The 27,515-nt window shown below is 46.6% G+C and overlaps 2 protein-coding genes across 5 annotated transcripts; one reads left to right on the forward strand and one right to left on the reverse strand.

Annotated features, from left to right (window-relative positions):
• Nucleotides 1-1,959: 1,959 nt before the first annotated feature.
• On the reverse strand, nucleotides 1,960-26,261 carry C18H12orf43 (chromosome 18 C12orf43 homolog). Of its 4 annotated transcripts, XR_010435145.1 has the most exons (10): nucleotides 25,982-26,261; nucleotides 25,535-25,584; nucleotides 25,027-25,124; nucleotides 24,333-24,406; nucleotides 23,926-24,016; nucleotides 22,800-23,537; nucleotides 16,164-16,320; nucleotides 9,419-9,595; nucleotides 3,786-3,915; nucleotides 1,960-3,167 (listed from the first exon to the last, which is right to left on the reverse strand). XR_010435145.1 is itself a non-coding variant. In XM_064675483.1 (6 exons), the coding sequence occupies exons 1-6, from the start codon at nucleotides 26,244-26,246 to the stop codon at nucleotides 23,183-23,185; spliced, it is 933 nt and encodes a 310-aa protein (XP_064531553.1). In that variant the 5' UTR covers nucleotides 26,247-26,261; the 3' UTR covers nucleotides 22,171-23,182. The 4 variants fall into 4 exon arrangements, 1 of the variants encoding a protein (XP_064531553.1); XR_010435146.1 differs by lacking the exon at nucleotides 16,164-16,320; XM_064675483.1 differs by lacking the exons at nucleotides 1,960-3,167; nucleotides 3,786-3,915; nucleotides 9,419-9,595; nucleotides 16,164-16,320 and having other exon boundaries at nucleotides 22,171-23,537.
• Nucleotides 5,196-21,870, forward strand: HNF1A (HNF1 homeobox A). The gene is made up of 10 exons (XM_064675447.1): nucleotides 5,196-5,840; nucleotides 12,713-12,912; nucleotides 13,780-13,966; nucleotides 14,263-14,501; nucleotides 15,276-15,433; nucleotides 17,165-17,366; nucleotides 18,628-18,819; nucleotides 19,093-19,214; nucleotides 19,503-19,644; nucleotides 20,202-21,870. Exons 1-10 carry the CDS (start codon nucleotides 5,506-5,508, stop codon nucleotides 20,327-20,329), a joined length of 1,905 nt encoding a protein of 634 aa, XP_064531517.1. The 5' UTR covers nucleotides 5,196-5,505; the 3' UTR covers nucleotides 20,330-21,870.
• Nucleotides 26,262-27,515: the final 1,254 nt, after the last annotated feature.

The raw sequence follows: 27,515 nt of genomic DNA on the forward strand, positions 1-27,515 counted from the left end.
AAAATCAGATGAAAGTACTGGCTACAAAGAGTCCTCACCTCCAAGTTGTTTAAATGTCAGAGGATGACATTTAGCTAACCATGTCTTGATTCTGCTCTAATGGAGGTGGAAAGAACCAGAGTAGCTTCATGTAGACACTTCACCTTTCAGGAAAGGACATGACAGGTAGAGTTGTCAACCCTGCTTGGTTTTGGAAGGAACAAATAGCATGGAAATGAGCAGAAAGGGAAGGCAAAAAAAAATAAAAATCAAGAGATCCAGTTCTGACTGTACAGCTGGGAGCTACGCTGGGCTATTTGCTTGTAGGACCCTTGATAAACACAATTAAAACTGTAGTGACCATACGTGTGACAGGGTTCTCTTCACTACCACCTAGTGGGAAACTCCTTCATAACCCAACTCCAGAGCTGCTCCTGCTCTCCAGCCTCATCCTGATGGTAAAACAGGGAATAAATGGGGGGGGGAACCGATGGGTGACTGGGAAGGAGGACAGTCCTGCTTCCCCATACAGGTGGAGGAATATGTAGAGAGAGCCTGTAATTTAAACCCATTGTCTCACTGTGACTCCAAGCTCTGCGTCCAGCCCAGTTCCTAATGGTTGTTACACCTTCCTTAGTTTCAGTGAGACTCCCAAAGTTTAACAAATGTAAAGAGTAAAATATTTGTCCTTCTAAATGCAACTGAAACCTGCAAACAGTGGCAAGCAGAAACCTGGGGAGTTACTCCAGTCTCAGTCAAAGGTAGCCTTGCACCTTCTTGGCTCTGGAAGCTTTGGTTGCACTATTAAAAGTATGGAAGGAGGCACCAATGAAAAAACCCAGCTTCCTTCTGTGTAAAATCATATTTTTCAATTACAATCACATACTTACAACAAAACCTACTAAATTGGAACGTAAATGGGTATATACTTGAAACATTAAAAGCGTGTATTTGAGCGAGTCCTTCCCCGCTGGGACACTCGGGGTTTGCACAAATCCCTGAAATCCAACCCCACGAAAACAACATACAAATGACAATTATCTCAGATTTTTCACACTCCTGTTTGCCTTTTGGGACTGAGCTCCCAAAGCACAAATAATCACCAGTTTTGGTACTTGTGTAGCTTTCTTCCCCCCAATAACAGAAACGAGGGTGAACATTATCATAATAGCTCTCACACTTCAAGGAGGGGATTATGTTAATGTCATTCAGGCCAGTAAAGCATTTAGCAGTCTCAGCAGGAAGAACACTAAAATGGTGAAGAATTATTAATAGAACCGTTTCTCTGTGTTTCTTTTGCCAATGGCAATTTTACCACCCTATTCAGGGAACTACACAGGCTCCCTCTGGAAGCACTTCTATCATAAATACATTTAGGTTTTTTCCCTTCTCTGTATTCTCCTTGAAGCCACATTACACTGGCTTTATCCCAGCAAATTACTGTATTTTTCATCATGTACACTTAATAGTAGATATTATTCAGTAAATTAAAACATCAGAGGTAAAAATGGTGTTGATACAAGAAGCCAGGCACTGGGAGCCTGTTCTGCCTTCCATGCTGTTCACAGCACTCTCCTGTCCCTTACTGGGGCTTTGCCCAAGTGCAATAACCAGAATACAGACCAGTAAGAGTAAAATATAAGAGTAATGTTCCTATTGTGTATCCATTATACTTTCATGCAGTTGTTTTCAGTGTTAGTAAGTAATCTATTTAATTAGTAATTCAATATTACATGTAAGGCAGAAGGGATTAATTTGGAACACTTAATCAAGGCAGACTATTATTTACCAATAAAACAGAATTTCATTAGAGGAGCTCATGACATCCTTGCCTAGAAGGATATTGGAGAATGCTGGGAAGCTAGTTTTGTAAAATAGCTGTCACTGTATTTTCACACTGTCTGCTACTTCAGGAGAAGAAAATAATTTTTTAAAAATGCATTGGAGTTATATTCAAGTGTAGTAGGAGAAAACAAAGTGTTGAACATGTTTAAATAATCTTTATTAAACTTGCCATTAAAATAAAATAGAAATCAGACTTCTTGTGATTACTGATATATTTTTCCAATCTGCATCCAAACTGATTTGTTAATGTAACATTGTTTGTGAGCTTGCTATTAAACTGACCAGATTAGTGCTGTAAAGCTTCTTATGTCTTGTCAAGAAACACTGAATTTGAGGGGTCTCAACCACCAGATTAATTACACCTAGGGAAAAACATTCTGCAGGGGAAAAAATACAGAACCAAATACTGCAAACATGAGGAAAACAAGCAGGTCTCACTCAGTGTCTCTGAATTTTAAAAGTCTCCACTTGCACATTACCAAGATCACATTAATCAGAGTGACCTGAGGATCAAGCCATGGCCTGGGAAATTGCTACAATTCAGGAAATCAACATATCCTAAGCACTGGTAACAGATGAAGATGGGTTAGCAAGCCCGAGACCCCTTATTTCAAATATTCATCCTCAAGGCACAACCCTTGAGCACAATTCAGTTACAGGAGAACACTGGATTATGGCCAGACTCTGCAACTGAGCTCTTGCTCTACTACTAGAACTAGAATCTAACTGGTAAAAGCTCTGCAGCTTCCACCCTTGGCCTCTACTGTTCTCATCACCTCACAACTGCCCATCACAGCACTGGGAAATAGGATGTTGCAATCCTTAGTGCCAGGGTGTAAAATAGGGATACTGGCTAATTTGCAGCAGGAATCCCCTCCATTCCTTAAATCTGTAACATTTAAGAAACACTGAAAAGCTCACTGGTTTTCCTGCACTGAAGAATCTGGAATACTTAAAGGAGTGCTGAACCATTCAGTGGCACAGCCTGGCAGGTCCCAGTCAATGGCAAGATCAAAGTGGGTAAGTTTGCTGGTTCTTTTGCTAATTCCCCAGGGTCCTGCAGTTTAAAATGGACAATTCTAACAGACCAAGGGAAAAAGCCCTTCAGGATAAGGTGACAGAGAATATTTACCTCCTCCTTAGTATCTGAAATGTTTCCATATTCAGTTCTCCACGTGGCATCCAGTTGTAGCGTTCAGTGAGGTCCCAGCATAAAGACAGATGTTCACTTCTGGGTTTATAGACTTCAAAGTTCACTGGTTTCAAAAAAAAGCCTCTGCAGCTGAAGGTCTCCAAGGCAAGCAGAAGCAGCAGCATCAGGACTTCTGTGTGTATAAGGAATCCTTGAAACCACACAATATAGACAGATAATTTGTTGCTGTGCTTTCTTCTCTTTACAACTCCCACTGACAAATATTGCTGTTCTTTGTTTAAACTTAATGGTCTGTGTCCCCATTTCCCCTCCAGCATTCAACAGGTTTATATACTTACAGAATGTAGATTGGGCAATCTTTTAAACAGAACACTGCTAATATTTTCCCATCTTAGTTTAGGTAAAAGAAATCACCATGCCAAAGAGAGGCAGAAATAAGTAACACAGTGTGACAGTGTCTCCTCTGTCACATATTGCAAGAGCTCCACAATCTGTTGTCTCTGTTTGCAAAGTCCTTGAATTATAAGGACAGATCATGCAGAAACTATAATGTCACGGTAGGACACGGTAATTAGAATTGACAATTACAGTTATCAGCCAGTAATTGTTGGCATGTCTAGCAGGGGCAGGGGGGAGGAATAAAGGAAAACATGATAACAAATGAAATGCATGGAAATGTGTCAAAACATTGATAGGACAGTGCCAAGCTCACCATTCATTTCTTCTCTGTTGAGAGCGTGACCAAAAATAAAATATTTAGAAGCTAAACATGTCTTTTTACATTAATGCTCGTGTGAAAATTTCTTACATTACATGTTCTTACGTGGACTCCGAACTGTTACATCTTTTTAGCCACGCAAAGAAAGTCTTCTGTGTCCATCTGAGCTTTGTTAACGCCCTGCAGGGAGGCCACGTGGTGCTCTGGGTGCAGACCATGTCTGAAATAAAAGCCAACAGTTACACCAGTCCCACCCCAGCGGGCTGTGCCTGGAGGGAGGAGGGTCCTGTCCTGCTCCTGCTGACTCAGGAGCCTGGAAAGCACGGCTGACGGTGCCCACAAAGGGAAAACAGGGGACAAGGTCCTCTGTGGCATTGTCTTGGGCCATTACCCAGTTTGGGGACAGCTGTACCAGGCTCCTGTAAGCTTAGGTTTGATGGGAGTGTGTAGACACAGGCAGCTGCCCCCAGGAAGCCTCCATTGAGACAACACCTTTAAATCCTCCAAGGAATCGCTCGCATGAGACACTCGTGCATCGAGGCCACGTGTGCACACCAAGTTATTCCCTAATTTAGCCACTCAAAGTAGATAGATTCATTCATATCATTTCAGACCAGAAAAGACAATGTAGTCATAAGAAGAGAGCTGCAGAACTGGAGAACTGCATTAAGTGACTCCAGCTGAGCCAGGGATTGTGTTTTAGGAAGTCACCCAATAGGTGGGAGCAGAACCTCAGAGCAGGACTGGTATCAAGAGGGGATGGAGGAAGATGATAAATGGGAACCACAAGCCTGCCCAGAGCACTCATCGGAAGCAGAGGGCAGTTGATGATAGGACAGGGATTCTGAGCATGAACCAACACCCAGGGCTATTCCTTATCACATCCTTCAATCACAGGCTCAGAGGGGCAAGGCCTGCAATCCCCCGAATTATGTGGGAACACTCCTCTTGCTCATCAATTAAGCAATAAACATAGCAAGTTAAAATGAAGGTACTAGTGTTTGCATATCAAGATACCCAGCAAGCCAAAACCAGAGTGAAAAAGTCACTTAAGACTCAATGCTCTGCCACAGAATTCAGCTGGAGCTCCAGAACGTCCTGCGAGTCTTGGGAACGTTCACAGAGACCCCATGGTCACACTCTGCTGGGGGTGGCACAAAGGCCAGGGAAGCTGCCAGTGTGGCTTTCTCTCAGCCCAAAGGGCTCAGACTGGCTGAACTTCACCACTGCCAGAGCTCCGAGCGGGCTCTGCGATATTCCAACAGCAGCACCTTCTCCTGAACCACGCGCAGCCCAACGCGGCTCTTCCTTCTGGGCACTCCACCTTCTTCCTTCTCCAAAACTACTGGGGCCAGAAGAAAGCCATGCCTCTCCATCTTCCTGGTTTTCTTTCCATAGCTCACTTTTCCATGCTGCAGACCTCCTATCCTTCATTTTCCTCACCTGCTTCCCTCCCTTTCCCCCTCCCCCTGCTTTCTCTCCCTCTGCACTTTGTGAACTGCTGCGGCGGGTGCTGAAGTCCAAAGTTCAGTAACTTGCTAAGCACACAGATAAATATGAACCTTGGAGAATTTACATTGCTCCAATGTAAACAGATAGCCAAGGGTCCCTTTATCAGCACTGGCTCAGGACAGTCGTGGGGGGTCTGAAGTGGCTCAATTTTGTATTTTGTTTTTTTTGGGGGGGCGCAAAGGCGGGAGGCTGCGCTGTGCCCACTCTCCTGACAGTCGGGCGTGTTACCTCAGGAACATGGTGTAGGGAAGCTGGAAGCAGGATAACCCAAAATCCAAGAGGCACCAGGCTGAAGACCATGGTGTCGAAGCTGAGCCATCTCCAAGTGGAGCTGCTGGGAGCGCTGCTGGAGTCGGGGCTGACCAAGGAGACCCTGATCAAGGCTCTGAGCGAGGTGGAACCCTACGGGCTCCAGAGTGAAAGTCAGCGCGCCATCAATGCCCTGCAGACAGAGAAAGGGGAGCCCTGTCCCGACATCCCCAACCTCCCCAACGGCATCGGGGAGTCCAGGTTATCGGAAGATGAAACCTCCGATGACGGGGAGGAATTTACCCCTCCAATAATGAAGGAGCTGGAAAACTTGAGCCCTGAGGAGGCTGCTCACCAGAAGGCTGTGGTGGAAAGACTATTACAGTAAGGACAGATTTACTGCTCCTCTTTGCTGTTTTCTTGCACTCTCCCTCTAAATCTCTTCTCCTTTCCTCTTCTGCTCAGTTCCCTAGTATTCAAAGTTGATCTACCTGCACAGAGACAGCCTTCATCCGTGGCAGGACTAGCAGCCCCCTAACACCCCCAGATTCTTTATAAATGCTCAAATTTTCCTTTCATCTCACTTAAATGCATGAAGGAAGCCATGGAGCTTGATTCAACGTGCTTATAGCATCAGGCTCCAGTATAGTCCAAGGCCTGTAAAACCTGCATCTCTCTGACTGAATGTCAAGGTTTAGAATTTAATTTTTTTAATAGGATTCACAATTTCAGTCATCAGGAAAAAAAAGAAATTCGGTCACTGAGCTGGTGCCACATTTGCCTGAGGATGTACAGAAGGTGAATTTGTAATGTTTCCCTGCTGTATTTAAGGAGATTAATACTGTTAATTTCACTGGGGTTTGATGTAGATTATTGGGCAAAGACAAAGCAAGAGAACTCGTTCTGAGTGCAAAGTTCCCTGACTTCAGTGGGGATTTTTCTTGTAAAAAGAGCACACACCAAATACATGCAAAGGTTAAAACCCGGACAGAACACTCTGCTTCTACCATCCACTGCCTGTCACAGATACAAAGGACATACACAGCAACAGCTTTCACTGCCACACAAATCTGCCTTTGCAAAAAGCATTTTTGAGATCAAATGACAGAAAAAGTTCTCTGAACCAATAAGCCTCACAATAGACTCAAACATTCTCCAGGTTTCCCATTTGGGATTCTCACTGAGATGACAATTCCTGTGGGTGACCCAAGAGGGTTGTCCAAGCAAGGATCAGGTCCATCCTACCATCTATCACAGCAGATTCTTGCCAGTTTTGGGGTTATTTTGAAATGACAAGGTGAAAGAAAACAAAGAGATGCAGCAACATCCTACACTTAAAATCTTCACTGAAAATCCATCTAGAGAATTTCTCAGGCTTTCTGATCACTCTCTTTCACGTGCAGAGGAAATCAACAGAAAATGTAACAGCATAAGAAAACATCAAATCCTACCAGGAAAGGCCAGAGCGAGAAAAACAGCATGACAAGAGGCAGCATTTGCTGTAAATACCTTAAAAAACCCTCCCTGGCAGACTGGGAGTTGATGACTCCACAGTACCCAAGAGAGGAAAATTCACTGGGTCAGCTCTTACCTGGGTGGGGAAAGCATTCCCAATAATTCAGTCTTCTTTCTGGCCCAGTATGTCTCTCATTTCTTTCCCACTTCCAGCTCTGTCCCATCTTTTAGTCTCCTCTGTTCCCTTTATCTCTTTCAAACCCTTTTTACCTATTTCCCTTCTCTCCTCACTTTTGTCTCTGCTGCTGTTCCTCCCATTTTGTTGTCTCCTTGGCTGATTCTGTCTCTGCCTCCCACTCTTTTCTTCCCTTCATCCTTGTCTCCTTCTCATCCTCCCGAGTCTGCGTACAGGTCTTGGGGTAGTTTGAGCCCAGTGGCACCGGGCGGGCCCTGGCTAGTTACTAATTATCCAATGGCTTTATTATTTCTCTTTTGTCTTATAAATTTATAGATGAAAAGACCCTGATAAGCTTTTTGATCATTAACTTCTGATGGTTTATCAAGTATCTCTCCACAAAGGAAGCCATGGAAGCTGCAGAAGCCCCCCTGGCTTTGCCCCTTTTCCTGTAGGGAATGGGTGAAGCAGGACTCAAGTGCCATCTGCTGTGATCCAAGAACAGACACAGGGATGGAGGGAATCCCTTCCTGCCACCCTCACTTCAGCACCAGTTCTGGCTTCTGAGCCTCCCTGCCTTTCTAGGATCTTGCTGCCAGTGTGTCCTGTGCTTACTTTCAGCCTCACCACAAGTCTTACCTCTCTTGCAACCCCGTGATATTAATTATTAATACTTTCTGATGAACAGTCTCACAGCTGCCTCCAGACAGTCCATTGAGCAGCATTCAGCATTCCCATGTCAAAAATGGGAACCGAGGTACAGACAAATTCTAGGACCTACCTAAACCCCTGAGACAGCATGCAGAGGACTGAGCAAGGACAGGGATCTCCTAAGCCTCACACTGGGTCTTAATTCCAAAAGCTTTACCCTGAAACATCTGAGTTCTCTGTCATCAGTCCCCCCATCACAGGATAGAGCAATTCCCTTCTGCTGTTAAGGGCAGTATGAAGGCACCAGAAGCCTCAGTGTCAGCAAAAAATTACAAGTATACTTATGGAGGAATATAATAGGTCTAAATTAATCAAGGTGAAGTGAAAACAGCAGGAAGTCTGCATTGACATGTTTCAAATTTCTCATCAAAGTGACATCGTGTCTGAGAACTCATTCAAGTAGCTGAACCAGTATCAGGGGGTGAGAATATCTAAGAAATTGTTACTTACAAATAAACTTTTTTTGTTTTTAAGATGCCTAAAAGTAATGTCCTTAAAATAGTGTTAAAGAACCTTAAGGCAGGGCAGAACAGTCTATAATAGAAATTAGTCCATCAATAGATAAAAGAGAAGAAGGCAAGAATCTCCATGCCCAGGGAATCCCAACAAAAGGTCAATGCTTGCAAAGCTATTTAAGCATCTACACAAGGATTTCAAATACAAAAAACTGATGGAGGCACTTCTGCTTTTAGAAGCCTCTTTGGGCATTATTAATTCCTGGCCTAGTACTGTAGGCCAGATTTTAAGAGAGACTGACTTGTGGCAGCTATTGCTGATACAAGAAATTCTTTGTGGTAACTTCAGCCATTGCTTATAAAGTAGAATCAGGAAAGTGTCCATTGTTAGGCTTTCCAGGAATTGGAAAGGGAAAAAATGACAGTACCAAGGGAAAAAACATCAGTGCAGGACCACTGACATTGAAAGCACAGTTTGGAAAGCTCTAGTCAAAGCTGAGTAAAACAGGATGTAGAGAAGATACACCCTGGTACACTGGGTGCACCTATGGGTGTTGATTAGATCTTGCTCCCACAGACAAAACATGCTAAAGGCAGTTCAGATATTAACAGGTGAATTAACATATTTTCATTTTGTCCCTTCATATGTTTCACTGATCTTCTGCAAATTTACAGTTTGAATAAAAACATTCTTCTCATATCAATCCACACAGAAAACTAATTGCATCTGTGATAAGAAATAAATGACTCAGTAGGGAGTTTGAGCTGTGTGGAGAAACTCCCAGGTATTCCCAGAGTAGAAAGCAAGAGAGAGGCTGCCTTGGGGGAAGGGACAGATCATACAACTGCAGGTAAAGCAAATGGAGAGAGGAATAGCAACAATCCACCTCTAGGGCAAGGGGTGAAATTCCATTAGGAAAGAAAGAAATTGAGATAAGCTACAGATTTCCCCTGGAGGCAGGGATAAAAGTGTGTTTTCCAGGAGGAAAAAAGAAAACAAAGACATATAATGATAAAGGTTCAATCTTCCCCCCACCTTAGAGTGGTTCTAGCTGGGGAATCTGGAGATGAAGCTGCCACACCCCTTTCATTTCCACATATAAACCAAGATGAGGCAAACCAGGCCAAGTTCAACAGAAAGGAACTGCTGGGATGGATGGTCTTACCTTCCCTCTGTGCCCAGCCCGGCTCCAGGCTGTGCAGGGCTTGCAGCTCCTGAGGAAAGGACCAGAGGATGGTCCTGAGCACTTCACAGCTCTGAACCTCTGTTTGAGCAGGGTCTGGTCCAAGGCAGCAATTCAGAACCCACCTCGGGGAAATGAAGGCTTCTCTCACCTGAGAATCTGAGAACAGGAAAGAAGGAGAGACAGAGATAATGAGGAAAAGGAGGGGAAAGAAAGGAACAAAGGAGAAGGAAAAAGTCAGGAAGAGCGAAGGAGGGAGAAGGTCCCCTGAATGTTACATCTCCAGCTCTCTGGAATGGGTTTTCTTTAATGCTAACAACTTGATATTTACTTTCCATTTAAATTTGAGATGTTGCTATAAATTATCAACCAGCCTCTTGTTCCCTTTGAGTTTATAACTAACTACCTGGGTTACTTATTGTTCAGGTAACAAAAGGGAGGTGAAAACGCCCTTAAAAAGTGACCTCAGAAGTAAGAAAATGGGAAGCTGACATGGAGAGAGGACCCAGGCCCCTGTGGTGGGGATGAGTCACAGAGAGGGGCTGTGCTCAGATGGCAACAAGCAACTGAGAGCAGGAGAGCAAGACCTCAGGAGAAGTCAAAAGTAACTGCGTGAGAAGAATTTGGAGACAGAGATTAGACCCTGGAGAACAAGAGATGAATGGGGAGACTCTGCATCTGGGGAGAAAGGGAAGCTAAAAGACAGAAAACAGGCTTGGACATAGGGAAGGAGAGCTTAAGTAAGGCAGACCCATTTCTGCAGTTCTGACTCACTGAAGCAATTGAGAGTTTAGTGTAACTACAAGCAGGAGAACCAGGTTTAGAGTGAAATCCTCCCCTCTGACAGTCCATGACAATCTTATGGCCAGTGAAAGAGCAAAGGTTTCAACTTATGATGTCTTAGCCAATGGTGGAGGCTCTGCAGGTGGAACTGTGTATTTGGGCAATGGTTCACAAGAGGGTTCAGCTGACCAGACTGTCATCACTTGTACTCTGGTGTAGCCTTGGCCTGAAGGATTGCTGCACTGACATCACAGACTGTGATGATACAGAGTAGCCAGGATTTCATACAACTGTCCCAGGAAATCACACTGTTCTAAGATTCCCTGCACTGCTTTGCCTCACAAAGCTCCCTGCTTTGTCCAAAAGTAGACAAAAACCACAGGGCTGAGAGAAGAGACTCACAGACACTTCCTGCTTTATTCCTACCACAGAGAAGTGAGGATCTCAATGGGGAGACAAAAGTGCCTCGTGATTGGGGTGCAGAAAGGAACCAACATGTAACAGAGGCTTCCATCAGTGGCAACACAGTCTTTCCTCTTCCCAGCCAAGCCAGAACTCAAATCTAAGAGACCAGGTTCCCAGTCAGAGTCTTTTCTCCTCTATATAGGGACTTATACAAGGAGTGCAGGGTGCAGGTGCTGGCTAGACTATTACAGAGGGAGGAGATTGATTTAGGGAGCAGAAGTGAAAAAGAAAACACACTGAGGAAAGAAAAGCTTTCATAACTTCAGCCAAATGTGAGGCTTTTGACAGACAAAGATGGTTAAGGGAAGAAGCTGAAAAACAGAAGCCTCTATGGCAAGTGTTCCATTGTAAAAGAGAAACAAATGTTCTATTTTAAGCAGGTTCTTCAGAAAGCTGTAGCTGGCACTGTTTCTGTCATACTTTAACTGCTGTGGAGCTGCTCCTTGGACTATTAGCCATTGGGAGGCTGCAGGAGAAGAGAGATAAGGCTGTTTGTACTGAGAGAACAGGTGTGGACTTTGTCCTCCTTATCACTTTGCAGCCTCCGGCAACCTCCTGAGTCAACAGAGCAATGAGCAGCACAGTTGGTGCCTGTTGCTCAGACAAGTGTGTTCTTGTGACAGTTTCTGCATGATCCTAGGTACCTTTTTTGTCCCCACTGCTCCTTTGATGCTGGTGTTGAATGTCACACCACTGTCTTTCCACAGCAAGCAAACCAGTTCCTCCAGACCTTTCACACAGAAGGCACAGAAAGATGCTCTTGTTGAAGTGAGCCAGGGGCTTTTCTGCAGGGAGGCTCCTGCACTGTTTGGACTCACACTGCCTGCTTTCACATCTCTATTGCTACTGAGACTTTCAGCTCTGGTGAAATTAATACACACAATGAAGTCACAGTCATGTTTTCTCTGTTTTCCTTAGGAACCTCCTCGGATGTTCTAATTAATTAATTGGAGATCATAAAACCCAGAGATTCACATTAATTGTAAAATCCCAAGTCAGGTTAGCTTCTCAAGTTTTGTGTGCAGGTCTGAAGCAGGTCTATTCCCTCAGCTGTTACTCCAAAGGAGGGTGGCAATAGGAGGAATTGGTGGTTTGCCTGTTGTTCTTTATTGCATTTAGAAGCTCCAACTGGCTCTAGGTGTGAATCACTGTTTGAATAACATAGCAGATGTGTAAGAACATAATCCTGGATGACTTGTCACATACATATGCATACAGAGCTGTCACATCACAGGATAATGACAGCCCACTTCCATTTCCTGAATTATTGCAAGGCAACCCAACCTGGACCAGAATGAGGGCATGAGCTGGGTTCAGCCTAATACCACAATCAATCTGTCTTAGAAGATTTAGTACATCCACCCCAAGCATCTATGCCTTAAAGAGAGGGGGATAGAGAAGAAAATTTATGTAGGGAAAGAGAAGAGAAAGGTTGCCTCTGAAAAGAGATCTGTAGTCACAGAACATCTATCTGAATACTGAAATGCAACATCACTTCCCTCCTCGTACCATTCCTCATTAGCAGAAAAAGTGCTTTAAATCCACAGTACTTGCCAGCAGAAAGGTCCATTCCTTGCTCACATCACTGGTCAGCACTTTCTGTCATCACAGATGACAATTGCCTAGAGAGAACAGCCCAAAACCGTGCATGAAAATGAGCCCAGACAGCAAAGATCGTGGCCACGTACTGGGAAAATCCCTTGGTAACTGAAGAGCCTCCTCCTAAGGGGAGATCAAAGTACCTACAAAGAGCAGTTCAAAGGAAGCCAGTGCTACATCTTCTGCACTTTATTTCCAGTGCCCTGCAGTTCTTACACTGAATGCAGAGTTCAAACTGAACGAGGCACCCCACTGAGGAACTGAGCTTTCCCTCCTGCAGCCAGTGAACACTCTGGCCTCACCAAACGTGCTGGTGATGACAGGCAAGGTGCCCCTCAGGAGGTACCAGTGCACTTCCTTGGAATCCAGGTCTGCTGAGAGCAGGTGTTTGATCTCTCTCCCCTGAGAAGTGTTTTCTGCTCCTTGCAGAGAGGATCCCTGGCGAGTAGCAAAGATGGTGAAATCCTACCTCCAGCAGCACAACATCCCTCAGCGTGAGGTGGTGGACACGACCGGTCTGAACCAGTCCCACCTCTCACAACACCTCAACAAGGGCACTCCCATGAAGACCCAAAAACGGGCAGCCCTGTACACCTGGTACGTCCGGAAGCAGCGGGAGGTGGCCCAGCGTAAGTACAGCACCAACTGTTCTCCTCTCTCCATCTCATAAAGGCCTCTGCTCTCCCTGGATCACCCTAACTCCCTATTCTTTCCAAGGAAAAATGGAAGCAAAAGCCACTTTTAGCAGGTAGCTTAGAGAAGTCTAGGTCAGTATTCAGTGGTGAGGTGAACGAAACAGGAGATGGGAAATCACTCCCCTCATACAGCAGTGACCCACCTCCCCCTCTGGCTGGCTAAGGAGCAGCCACCTAATGCTCCCTGTTTGCAGTTAGAGTTCTACATCCACCCTCAGACTAAAGCAGGGTAGTGGGCAGATGACAGAGACAGAATTCCTGCCCGAGAGGAAACAGCCTCAAGTTGCACCAGGGGAGGTTCAGATGGGATATTAGGAAAAAATTCTTCACCAAAAGGATTATTAAGCACTGGCACAGGCTGCCCAGGGAAGCAGTAGGGTCACCATCCCTGGAGAGATTTAGAAGACATGCAGATGTGGCACTTGGGGCCTTGGCTTAGTGGTGGATTTGGCAGTGCTGGGTTAATGATTGGACTCAATGATCCTAAAGGTCTTTTCCAACCTAAATCATTCTATGATTCTATGCCTTCTCTAAACTCAGCTGAATTTGCTTTCACTACTCCAAGGTGGGAGCAGAGATGCAATGCACATGAGAGAACCATCGGGTAAAGATGGTCCTGCTAGAAACATCGGTTTTAGCAGATTATGGCACTTTATTTCCACTTTATTTAGATTCAACCCTCTGTCTTGTACAAGATATTCTCCAAGGGTAAACTGCATTGGGCCTGCTAGGCACCCAAATAGACAGAACTATTGGAAATGCTTCCAAAAAGCCAACACCCTTGCCCTTTTGTGCCTGCAGAATTCACACATGCTGGCCAGGGTATCCTGACAGAGGAGCCCATGGGAGATGACCTGCCCACCAAGAAGGGAAGAAGAAACCGCTTCAAGTGGGGTCCTGCCTCCCAACAGATCCTGTTCCAAGCCTACGAAAGGCAGAAAAACCCCAGCAAAGAGGAGAGGGAGGCCCTGGTGGAAGAGTGCAACAGGTAAGGGTGGCTGTGTGGCTTTGAGGAAGGGGGCACAGCAGGGCCCCTCTGTGTCCTGGTGAGAGGCAGGGCAAGGCACAGCAGTGGGTGTCACCACTGACACCAGCCACCTTGGAGTGAAATGCCACAACTGAGCATTCCCTGTGCACAGAGGACAAGGAACACCTCCTGTCTTGCTGTATCAGGATCACACAGCACAGTGTGCCAGACCCCAGCCCCTTTGGGGCTGTGCACTTACTCTGTGTCTCCAGCTAAGCCCTGCTCAGCAAGGCTGTCCTTGTGCTTTCCCCCAACAGGGCAGAGTGTATCCAGAGGGGTGTTTCCCCATCTCAGGCCCAGGGACTGGGCTCGAACCTGGTGACAGAGGTCAGAGTTTACAACTGGTTTGCCAACCGCAGGAAGGAGGAGGCTTTCCGGCACAAGTTGGCCATGGACACCTTCAGTGGACCCCAACCCACCTCTGGCCCCCCCCTCACTCCTCACAACTCCTCTTCCCTCCAGCCACCAGCTGCTCTCTCACCCACCAAAGTACACGGTAAGAAGCAACCAGAGGGAGATCTGAAAGAGGGGGTGAACCTCCCCAAAGTCAGTCACCAAAACTGTCTCCCACATCCACCCCTTTAGGAGGTGAATCTACAGACAGAAAAAGCAGACTTGCTACAAGGGAAGAGCACAGGTGGCAAAGAGCCCATGTCTGTGAGTGAGGAGAGTGGCTAGAATGGCAAGGGTGACAGAGTTCAGTAACAAAGCTCACAGCCAAAGCTGTCACTCACTGTGACATCCTGCTCTCCCTCCCAGATGGCAGGCAGCAATCCCCTTTGGAGGAGTCATCCCTGCCTGCTGTCAGAAATCAGCTCCATATCCTTTCACTTGTGTGCCCCTTTCTCCTTCCAATACCAGCCCCATCAAATTTTTTAGGATCAGGAAAGGTCGTTCTCCATCCAAAAAGAGCAGAGCTTTTTCAGCTTCACAGGCCAGAGCTGGGAGTTGCTCTTGCTCTGGGAAGAGATGATCTCACCACAACTCTCCTCTTTACAACCACATCCAGCAGGGTGGTTTCCAGTGAACCCTGCTTGCTCCCTGCAGCACTCACAGCCAGTCAGTATTTGAGGAAGCAGCTGCACCAAGTTACAGAGGAAAGCCAGGGCAGGGTGTGAGAAGGCCTGTTCTTCTGGTTCCCCTACTACCCATTAAGTCCCTGCCCAAACATCTGGAGGCAAGTGCCTGCAAAGGAAACTCAATTTAGCACCTGCCAAAGTTTCTCAGTTTCTCATTTCTGACAACCAGTTTCCCTCCTGTTGTGATGCAGGAGTGAGGTACAACCAGCAGCCAGCCAGCGAGGCAGAGTCCTCCAGCAGCAACCCCCACGGGAACAGCTCCATGGTGACCACCCAAACCATCCTGCACCAGGTTTCTCCCCCGGGACTGGAGCCCAGTCAGAACCTACTGAGCACAGACACTAAGCTGGTAAGTGATGGATGCTTCAGTTCCGCTGACTGGAGGACATCAGCTCTGCTGACTGTGGTCACAATGTGGACTATTCAGAAGTAGTTTTTCCCAGGATGTTCTTAAACCCACATTTTTGTAGAGATACTACAAAGTCACTTTGCACTGACCACATGAGATCAACAGTCCTGAGACACAAGTGCCCTCTAAACTGCAGTGAGGGCAGGAATTAGAGCATGAAAGCAAGAAGCCGTTTCCTTTATGAGCAATCAAACCAGCCTATTCTGAAAACACAGCACTCAAGGTATGACATGGTTTCCTTCTTCCCAGAAAACCCTGTTCTCTCCTACTTTCCACAGTGAGATTCTCACCTCATTTCCAACTCTCATCTGAACTCGACACATCTCAAGATAGTTGATCAGACCAGTGGGATTAACAGAACACAGAACCACACCTACATCTACCTTACCTGTGAAAATTAAGCCCAGCAGCCTGTATGCAGACAGCACTGGATATGTAGATTGCAGCAATCCACCTTCTCAAAGCCAATTTCCTTTTGAGGTCTGATTACACCTTTTCCCACATAATTAGCAGGGAAGCACTAGAACTACACGACTGATCATTTCAGATTGCACATGTTCCCTTGCTTACAGAGAAACAGTTGGCAGAAGTTTGTATTAGTGCAAGTTGCCCCGAGGCAAAGTTAAGGTCACTAAAAATGAGTATGATTTAAATCCCATCAGTCACTCACTTTGCTGCTTTCTGGTCTCTTGCTGAAGAAAATGTGTCTTTTATGAGGTCCTGGAAATCTTCTACGTCTGTCTTCTAAAACTGATATCAAGGTGGTTTGTCCCACTGTTTAACCTCGTGGTGTTTATTCTTACTAAAGGTTCCTTACAGCTTTTTGTCTGAGGGGAGAGGAAAAAAAAGTATAATATAAAGCATTGAACTTTCTCTATCAGCCAAATTATTAGAATGCTTTTTTGCTCTTCCACAGTACTTTGATTACAGGTCTCTAAAGGGCCTTGCAAACTCAAAACCCCACTGGAGCATAGACACAGGTTATGTGGTTCATTTTAGAGGCTGAGAAAACAGTCAAGTTATTAAATTTCTCAAAGACAGACTGAATCAGCAAGGCACACAAACACAGAACAGTCCTGTTCTATCTAACAGGTACTTCTCCTCTCTAACAGCAGGGAACTGCCATGTAACGCAGCCTGAAAAATACACTGTGTGACAAAAATAGTCTAACGGGACTTCTCAGCAAGTCCTTTAAAATCGCAATCACTGGCCACTAACAGACACTTGCAGGGAGAAAGGGAAATTACAGGCATTTCTCAGGGGAAAAGGTGAACAAGAGAAGAGGAACTCCTGCATTCTGTGCTGAACTCTGCAGCTAGAACTACTGTGTACCCAAGCCTCTTAATTTCTCTGAGCATCACCTTCTACCCTCAGCTGTGAAAGACATTCTTTCTCTAAAAAGAATGCACCAGGCCTAACCTCATTCCTGTTTGAAAAATCCTGATGATTTCTTAAATGTGAAAGAACTAAACTCTCAGTTTACTCTCAGTATGTCAACAGCTGACTTGTGCTAGTTAATTGAGCACAGGGAAACTGCAGACAAGCAAATGTGAAGCCTTCCTAGTCAGCAAGGGGTCAGAGCAGGCAGGAAGAAAGGGAGGATGTTTCTCACAGCCTTGGGACTCCCCAGCCTGCTGCAGGTGGCATGTTTAGGGTTCTCCTTTCCCACAGGTGTCAGCTCCTGGAGGAACCCTCCCTCCTGTCAGCACCCTGACTGCCCTGCACAGCCTGGAGCAGAGCCCACACGCCCTGAGCCAGCAGACCCAGAACCTGATCATGGCATCCCTGCCGGGCGTCATGGCCATCGGGGCGGGCGAGACCCCGTCCCTGGCACCCGCCTTCACCAACACCGGAGCCTCCACCCTGGTCATCGGTGAGTTGTGCCCTGCCAGGAGTCACACAGAGAGCTGCCTGTCACTCCTACGAGCACCTGCCCCACTTCCAGAGGCAAAGGCACTGAGCTGGCAGTGACACAGGAGAGGAAATTGTCACTAAGGATCTTCAGCAGCACTCGGTGATCTTCCAACAGGCACTGGAACCTGCAGGTTCCAGGGACTAAGGGGCAGATGTTCCTCACGTTAGAATTACATTACACACAAACCCACGTCTCAAGAGTAAAGGGACTTCTGCCATCTATTCCTATGCCAATGTTTTGGTTTGCTGCTCTTCGTCTTCCCAAATATAAATTTAATACTTCCTTAGAACTATGAAAATTGAAGCATGTTCATGGTGCTTGAAAGACAAAACATACTGTTCCACTTCCTGCAAAGAGCAGCATATGCCTTTGGAATCCACAGTAATTACTATTTTTTTATATTTTTCACTTTAACAGCTTTTCTGGACTTGTATGAGATTTCTTTTCATTCCAAGACTAGTCTACTGCCAAAGTACATCTCATTAGATACTGGAAAATAAAATGTATACTCTCCTCTTACACTTTCTTCCTAGGAAGAAAGAGGCCTTATTTTGCTCCATGGTGACAGCTCTGAATTAATTTCCATTTCCACTTATACCTCAGATTATGATATGGATTCAAATTCTGTGCAAACAAAAAACATAAAACTGGAGTGCTGGAGAGACTTGTTGATTTACAGGAATAGGATTTGAACAGTTGTGGGAAAAGGGCAGTAATGTGTGAAACCTTCTACCAGACACAAGTTCCATAATTTGGCAGCCCTAGCAAAAAGAGGTTAAACTCCACTCCATGTGGCTGGATGGCTACAGTCTAGTTCTGGTGCCAAGAGCTTCATAAAAAAAAAAAGAGTAAAATTAACTGGGCACTGAAATGATGCTCTGAGTTTACTTCTGAGCAAGGCCTCCCCAGTGGGCCTCTGTGTCAGGTCATCACTAAACTGGAAAATGGGCTACACTGGTACACAGGGTGTAGACAGGAACAAGCACTGGAAACCAGAGGTGGGGTTCTGCAGTGCACATTTTGCACATTGCCACTTCCCTCTCACAGGCATGAAATCTATTCTTCATCACAGATAACTAATGAAACTCCTGAAAAGCAGGATCTGCAATCACCCTGCAACCACAGGGCTGCCACAATGACTGTGTGACACCCCCACTGCAGAGCAGCCACACTCCTCCCACAGTTTGTGACACCACTGTCATCAGTCCTTGTTTTCCAGGCCTGGCTTCAACCCAGCCCCAGAGTGTACCTGTGATAAACAGCATGGGGAGCAGCCTCACTACCCTGCAGCCTGTCCAGTTCTCCCAGCAACTGCACCCCTCCTACCAGCAGCCCCTCATGCAGCAAGTCCAGAGCCACATCAACCAGAGCCCCTTCATGGCTACCATGGCCCAGATACAGAACCCTCACGGTAAGAGCATGAACTCGTTTGCTCAAGCAAACAAAAATAAAGCCTCTGTTCAAGGGCATTTGCTGGGAATTGGGCTTGCAGCACTCTGGTTTCCTCTTCTGCTATTGTTGCTCTAATTATGAAATTATTTTTCTATTGCATTCATCTCCCTGTCCCTCCACTCCCAGTCTTTCAGAGACAGACAGCAGGTCCCCTTGGATGAGAACAGCTCAGCCAAACCAGCCTCATGCAAAGCTCCAGCATCCACATGACCTTGTTTTCTTTCCTGCACAGCTCTCTACGGCCCCAAGTCTGAAGTGGCCCAGTACACACACACAGGCCTCTTACCACAAACCATGGTGATAACAGACACAGCCAACCTCAGCGCCCTGACCAACCTGACACCAACTAAACAGGTAACAGCACGTGCCTTTGTTCCCCACCTTAGAACTGCACCAGTCTGCAGGCAGCTCCTTGCTTGTCAAAGAGGTTTTGGGTGTGTGGTGTCTGTGTCATCCCAGCAGGACCATCTTTTTTATCTCCTCACTGGTGCCAGCTGCAGTACTGGAGGCACTAGAGAAAGCTCCTCACTGCATCATCAAGGAGGATTTAATTGTCCTTAGAAACAGCACCTGCTCAACTCTTCTCTCACACCTGTTAGAAGGGATGAAGAAGCCAGGCACTGTTAACTCTCTTTTCTCTAGGCATTCACCCCTGACTCAGAGACTCACACCGAGTCTGGGATGCACACCCCAGTGTCACAGGCACCAACAATCCACCTACAGAACCAGGACACCACCATCCAGCACCTTCAGCCAGGCCCACGCCTCTCCTCGAGCCCTGCAGGTAAGAGCAGCAGCCACTATTGTCTCAAACCACATATTGCCCAGTTTCTCTTCCCAACTCTGCAAAATCCAGTTAGGAAATGGTAACTGGGGCTCACAATTCCCTAAGAGGGCTATACCAGTGTCCTGAAGGGGTCAAAAAGCTAGTACAAGGAAAAACTCCAGAGTACTTTCTGTGTAAGGCCAGACTGTGGGAATAGGCTCCTTCAGAAACTAGAGAGGAAAATAACCTTAAAAATATTGGCAAAATCAGTGTCGATGAGTATCCAGTCCTGTGGGCAGTTTTCAGGGCTGAAAAGTCCAAGGGTCCCTCATGAAGAGACTCCAGCTGGATCTTCCCAGTTCTAAGAGAACTAGGAGATCAGCTAGAATCCTCAAAACTGAACTCTCTGCTGCCCTCAGTGTTTTCAGGACCTATGTAACAGCACACAAAACAGACAAAAGGAGTTAAGCCCCTGTGCCAGGGGAGTGTAGCCATGGTGGAAATGTGAGGGTGCACACAAGGTAAGGGGCCTGCAGTGGGAATCTGTACTGACCTTGTGCCTGTGCCTTTGGCAGTGTCCTCCAGCAGCCTGGTGCTGTACCAGAGCTCCGACCCCACCAACAGCCACAGCCAGCTGCTGCCATCCACCCACAACGTCATCGAGACCTTCATCTCCACACAGATGGCCTCCTCCACCCAGTGATCACCACAGCTGCCCCCAGGGTGACTCAGGTGCAACTCCAACCGGGTTTGCCATCACTGTCACCTCTGTCACCATGGGAAGGAAGGGCTGCTGTGCTGAGCCAGCCCCCACTGCCTCACACAGACCCCTGCTCAGCTGCCTCCAGGAGAGAAAATGTCTCAGGCTCCAGACAGAAGCCATGGGAAGATGATGCTGGCACTGCTAAAATCCACTGTCCCCCCCAGAAACAGCAAACCCAAACCCCACAGGCCACCACAGAATGACCAGACATCCTTTTGTGGCTGCCCAAGAGGAAATCCCACCAAGCCAGGGACCTGACTGAAATATGGCAGCAGTGCCAGGGCCTGGATGGGGCTTTCATTGAGCTCAGCTTTCATCAAGCTGGGCCTGTACAAACCTGCCAACACCAGACTATGCCATGAAGGAAAGAGCAAAGATGAGCTGCCAAAGAAGGGACACCATCTTTAAAACACTCTCCTCCTTTGCTGAAGGAGCACCAATAATAACAATAACAGCACCTTGGAGGCAAGAGAGAGAACTTGGTTCCTGACTTTGCAAAGAAAATTACCAAGAAATACATTTGGGAATGGCTTGGCACAAACCTGTCAGCGTGGGATCACTGACTACAAGCTACAAATCCTTAATTAACAACCAAAGTACCAAACATTCTCAGTTACAAATGACCTGCTCTAAAATCATGCTATCCCAGTGGAAATGGCTTGGTTATTTTTGATATAGCTCTGCTTTGTTTTAAATGCAGAAATTAAAGTTTAACAGCAGCAAGGAGATTCCAGTTCTCTGCATTAACCCTGTGGATTCTTATCTCATGTGACTTGCTGAATGATTTGGAGGATGGCATTCCCCACTGGTCCCTGACACTGCACAACACCTGGGAGGTTCCCAAGCTCCAGAGAGAGTAGAGGTTCCTTCAGCTTTCTCTATAAACATGTCAGCTTGGATTCATTTTACAGAACGTGGCTCATTCTTGGCTTCCCTGTAGGCTCGATTCTGTAGCTCTTGATATGCAAATAATCACCCCGGGGTCTAAGAGTCCTGCCTGCACTAAGTGTAGGTTTTTAGTCCCAAGGATCCACTCACATAATTCCTCTTCTAATTATTCCTCTCTATTTACTCTGAACATTCACATTACTGATATGTCATTAACTGGGGCTTTCTTCACGTCTGGCTAACAGGTTTTTGTGACTGAAACTGAGCTACTCTTTCTACTGTGAAATGGATAAAAAACCTTGAGACTAGAACATGCTCAAGACTCTCAAAAGGTTAAGACACAAGAGAAAATTAAAAAAGGAAAAGCCCAACAATGAACTTTTCAGTTATATCTCGAAATTACAAAATTGCAGATGTCCATTACAGGTTTCATTGACAGGAGCTTCCTCTAGACACCACCAACCATTCCAGGCACTAGATTCTCTGAGGAGTTTTATCCTAGAATTGTTTCCTAATTTCCCATGTGCATCAGTTGCAAATATATACATAACTTCCAACTAGAACAAAAATAATCTTAAATCAAATCAAAAGGTAATGTTTAGGCCACTATGCATTTGAAAGCCCAGGTCCAAGCTGCAGTGCACTGCACTTTTAACTGCCCCATAAGACAAGTAACTTGTGCTGGCACATTCAGTTAGATTACAAGCCAGTTTTCTACTTGGCTTTTCCATTTTTGGATGCCAACTGTGTTTTCTTGACTGAAAACCAGCAAGGATCTTACAGCAGGTTTCCCACGCTCAAAGAGCAACAGTTCACTCTTTTGGTTTTTCTAATCTGGCTTTCTGGTCTCCTGATTAGGGCAAATAAATTGGATCTACTGAAACCCAACAATCTTAAAAGAGAAGAAGAATATTTATTAGTAACAGGTAATTTCCTGAAAGACTGGAACTGAAGCATAAACAGACTAAGAGTCATACCAAAAACCACCAAAGCTCACAGTATTTCAGAGACAAAAGTCATAATCAACCCAACTGAAACACTGTAATTTTTAAATTAGGCTTAAGTCCTTCCTGTAGCAATTTCATAGCAACTAAAGAGCCACCCTCAGCCATCTCTCTCTGCTGGGGAGAATCCAAATACAGCAAGAAAGCCACTGTTGTACAAAACCTACCAAATTAAATAAGCCCAACAGCGTAACAGAATTTAATAACAACAGATGCCGTAAAAAACTATACATGAAAAAAAAATGTCAACAGACACAACTGAACAGCAGGACCCATTTATACCAACCCTGAAATCAGCTCACTGCACACTGTTTATGTGCTGGGGCCCTGGAGAGCTGCAGACTGCAGAGGGATTAGTAACACTGCAGGTTTCAACAACAGATTGTTATGATGATCACAGGAGAAAAATAAGGGGGCCTTGGTATCTGAAAGGTGCTTTTGGTAAATGAGTCTCCCACGGGCTGGAGTTATTCTTAGTAGGCGCCTACAAGAGGCAAAGAGAAAAGGGAGTTGATCACCTGTTGCCATGTAAACCAAATTCAATTCATCATGTACTTTCTCCAGGACACCAGATTTGGTTTCATGATGTGAAGACAGAGCAGGAAGGATGCAGCTGTGATTACACCCCTCTGTCACACAAGTCTGGCACAGCATTTCGTCCTTTTAGGCTTGGCCTGCACGAGCAGCAGCACAGACAACTGCTGTGTGAGGAGAACAATGTTCCCTTCCTCAGGGGTGCCAACAGCACAGGAAGGCACTTAATTAGTCTCTCAGGCCACTGAGCTTTTAGAACAGAAGCTCTGCCAATTAATTTTCCCTCCTCTGCAGCAACTCTTGTTGTTAAGTTTTCTTTCATTTCCTTCATCCATCACAACCACCTGCTGTTTGCAGAGTAAAACCATCATTCTAATTTTTTCTTCTTCTTTTTCTTCTTCACAGCTCCTGGCAGCACTGAGTTGTCTCCATGATTGCTGTTCTGTCTCTCCTGCTGTCCATTTGCAGACACCAACCGAGGCAAATCTTTGCAGATCTGGTCACACTCTACTGGGTCTATTCTTTTCTCCTGAATATTTTTCTCTCCCTTAATTTTCTTCTTCTTCTTCTTCTTCTTTTTCTGGTTGTGCTCTACACAACCCTGACTCTGATCCTGGCTGGAATCCTGGGATAGTGCAGGAAAAGCACTTTGCTTCAGAATATCTGCAGCTGACACAGCAGCCTCCTGGAACCTTTGCCACTCCTGGTCACTGTCTGTGTCACTGGGAAGGGAACAAGAGGGAAGGAGGCTGTGTTACACTTTTGCCTTCAATTCACCCAAAACTCAGCCAGCAGAGTAATCTGAGATGAGAACACGTGATAAACACCCAGTGGCTCTGGGACTGCCACACCTACAGTTTGCATTTAACCAGATAGAAGGCCAGGATGCTCTTTACACACACAAGAAGGGGAAAGAAAATCTCCCACAAACATTTCTAGTTCCCCCAGCACTAAAATAAGAAACAAAATTCTGGTCTAGTCCTGTGTCAGAGTCATGAATACACACTTCTCCAGCTTTTCAGCTTCCTGTTCCCTCGTGGGATTTTCAGCTGCCTCTGAAATGTGGGATGCAACAGTCCTTGAGGAGCAAAGCAGCTGCCAACACCTCACCTGGAGCTCACTGGGTGCCTCCTCCTTGCTGCAGGGCAAGGCTCTGGTTTCCCACAGTCTCCAGGGACAGAGGAAGAGAAGAGGCGAAAACCTGAAGTATGGGAAGGGGAATTTTAGGCATGATATAAAACAGAGGTGAAAGCAATCAACAGCCATCTCCCTGGAAGCCTCACTACTGTTACTGTATTGCTACAGAGCTTGACAGCAATTATTTGGGACTGTGTGGGAGGACTTGGGGCACAAAGGTCACAGCTGCAAAGCAACAGCCCTCACAGGCACTAAGAAAAATCTTTTATTGCAAATGTTTATTAGTTGGGTGTACAACTAATTAGTTGGTGATGGACAGGATCCATCCCACTTGTCATCACTTAACCAACACAGTCACAATGGCTGAGACTGGAACTCACCATCATCTGCAGAGTCAGACTGTGGCACAGAGGTCTGAGAAGGTCCTGATGAGTCCTTCAAGACAGTTACAAAACTAAACAGAAAACTCCAGTCAGAACTTAGGTTTGTGCAAACTCAGTTCAAGTTGGATATTTCTGGGAAACAAGACTAGAGGGAGATGTTACACTTTTTTGTTAGTGAGGCTGCCTCAGGTCCCTGCTTTCAGGGCAGACCAGGCCTTCTCCCCTCAGCAACACATGCCACAGGAACGATTTAAAAGCAGCCTTTCTAAAGCCAGCTCTAAACATCAGGAATTCTAGTTCTCCAGGACTATATTTACACACTGAACAGCCCAGTCAGAGGCACACTGCCAGCACAACCCTGAATTGGGCACTGCTTTAGACTGTAAGAACAAATGGAAGATTCCCATGCCACCCTTTAAATGACCAAAGTGCTAAGGCACCCAAATTCGACTTTTTTCCCTCCCCATAGCACATTCATCACAGAGGCAAATGGTCACAGGCAGTGCTGCACAGGATCTTCACCAGAGGGGCACAGCACATCAGCAAGGTTAGATCAGGGAACATTGGAAGCTTGCACTAAATACAGGAATGAAGGAGACAAGATGATGTTGAATTTCCTGGGTTCAGCACACAAAAAGCATCAGTGTAGCTGATCCACAGAACAAACCTTTTCAGCCTTGCCTGCCCATACCTGTCCAGCATTGCTCCCAGCTTCTTGGCCACGTGTGCTCTGAACTCTGCGGTTGTGTGGAGCTCGTTGTCACCCTCCTGGCAGCCGTTCACCTCCCGCCCGTTTAGAACAAGAACAAGAATTATTCTCTTTCAAGGCCAGAAACACCTGGTGCCCTCACCCAAACAGGAGACAAGGGACTGTAATATATGTAATTGCATTAATTCCTTCATGGGACACTACAGAGTTGGGCAGTTTCTGACAGTGGAACTAAGGCTGTAAATGACAGCAGCAGTAAGTTTTCAACTTCTATATTTCCCTGCTGGTAGAGGGATGACAAACGTACTTATAAAAAAACTTACTATCTTTTTCAGATTTAACCATAATTTCAGATTACGGTTGGGCTAATTCCCAAAACAGAGCAGGCCCTTCCAGTGAGAATTATCACAAGGTATTAACTGTAAACAGCCCAAATACAACATACATTAATTTTTTCTTCAGTGAAAGTCTGAAATCAGGAGAAAAAATACCTCAGGCTTGGCTGATCTTTGGGCTGTAACCGATCCCTCCTAAAGCCACCTGAAAAGGAAGAAGCAAAAGCACGTTTAAAAGACCTGCTCCAGGACCTCTTTAACGATCTCTTTAACCCCCTTCGGCCACATGTTATAGCATAAAGAATCGTGCCCGAAAGACAACTCCCGCCCACCTTTGTGGGGGGAAACAGTTATGAGGGGAAAGGGAAACTTGGCTCCGGCCAGTCCTGCCAGGAAGGGGCTCCAGGCCGGGCTGGAGGCCGGGGATGACCTGGGCAGGGCCCCGCCCGGCTCCTACACCGGCACCGCGGCACAGAGGAGCCCCCGGGGCAGGAGGCGCTGCGGAGGGACCCGGAGAGGAGAGGGAGAGGGAAAAAGGAGAGAGGAGAAAGGGCAGAGCAGAACACGCGGAGAGCAGAGCGCGGCTGTTCTCGGCCCCTCACCGCCGCGTGGCTCCGCCCGTGGTGCAGCCGCCGCCGCTTGCGCCGCACAGTCCCAGGCGGCCTCCCGGAACCGCGCCGCGGCCTCGCCGCCGCCGTCCGAGTCCGAGCTGCTGCCGGTGTCGGTGTCCGGGCCCGAGGCGCCCCTGGGCGCCGCCATGTTGCAGGCGCGCGGCACGCCGGGAGCTGCAGTCCAACAGCGGGGCATGCCGGGAGCTGCAGTCCAACAGCGGGGCATGCCGGGAGCTGCAGTCCAACAGCGGGGCATGCCGGGAGCTGTAGTCCGCCCGCGTCTGCCGAGACCCTCCCACCCGAGACCCCCCGAGGGGCAGCGGGGGCGCCCCCACGGACAGACCCGGGCCGGGTTTGTGCCGCTGGGAGCAGCGGTGCCCGCGCGTGGGAAATTGCTGGGGGTGAACACGGCCGTTTTCCATGTCCATCCCTGGCTGAGCAGCCTCCCCTCCCACGAGCCCCACAGGAAAATATCTCGGTGTTCCTCAGCATCAACAGCTCACACGGAGCAGGAGTGTTAAACACACCAACCACACCAGAAAACCCTTAGTTAGATAGCAGTATTGCTTTGGTATTTGTGGAGAAAGAGAGAATACCTGGCACTAAAGGATGTGGAAGGAGTCAGCGACTGTAACAAGATCCTCAGCACTTTACCACTGTTACCAGACCATTACTTATTCCCATTATAACATCAAAATCAACCTTTTTTCGCTTTTCATACTGTAATTGTCTTAACACACACAGTGACTACTCTGAGCTGATCTGAATTTCATAAGCTCATCCCTGTTTTAATCAGCATCAGGAGGATATGGCCCCTACCTTTGGGGTCTCGTTAAATTCTTCTTAATCAGCTACTACACTGAGATGCCAAATTTTTGTTTGAATGCAGAAGCTGTACCAAATCCTGCTGCTTTCCTGACTGGTTGAAAATGAAGAGTGCTTTGTTAGAGAGATTTTCACAGACAGCAAATACACTGCTCCTGAGGGTGGAACTGCCTTGTGTGCTCCCCATGCCACCACAACTGCCATGTTCACACACGACATCTTCACCTCAACTAGAAATTTTCCAGCGTGATACATCAACACATTTGGCACCTCCAGGTGGTCTTCTGGGAGACCCCTTTTCCATGGGTTTTGCCAGGGCTCTGTGCTGCTGAGAGCAGCAGGAAGGCTCAGTAGAGCTGTGTTTTTATACTGCTGGACGCTCCTGGCTTGTACGTTCCACCCTTCACACTAGAGATGTGCAGTCTCAGCCCACGTGTGAGACAGGCCTCCAACAATATCCTTGGGCTCTTTCCTATAGTCTCCCTTGGCACTAACCCCCCTTAATTTAACTATTCCTTCATAAGGCTCATCTTCAGCTGGTTTAAGATTAACCCATTCTCCACTGTGTAAAACAAGCAGTTTTGGGCTATTTTGTACCTTGGAGTCCTCAGGACTGGTGATGTGTCCTCAGAGCTGGGACAGAGCCTTAAGAGGTGCCTTCTCAGGCATCTCTCAGTTCTGACCCTTTCCTTCAGACCCC

Source organism: Pseudopipra pipra, chromosome 18 (assembly GCF_036250125.1).
Source record: "Pseudopipra pipra isolate bDixPip1 chromosome 18, bDixPip1.hap1, whole genome shotgun sequence".
Classification (NCBI taxonomy): Eukaryota; Metazoa; Chordata; class Aves; order Passeriformes; family Pipridae; genus Pseudopipra; species Pseudopipra pipra.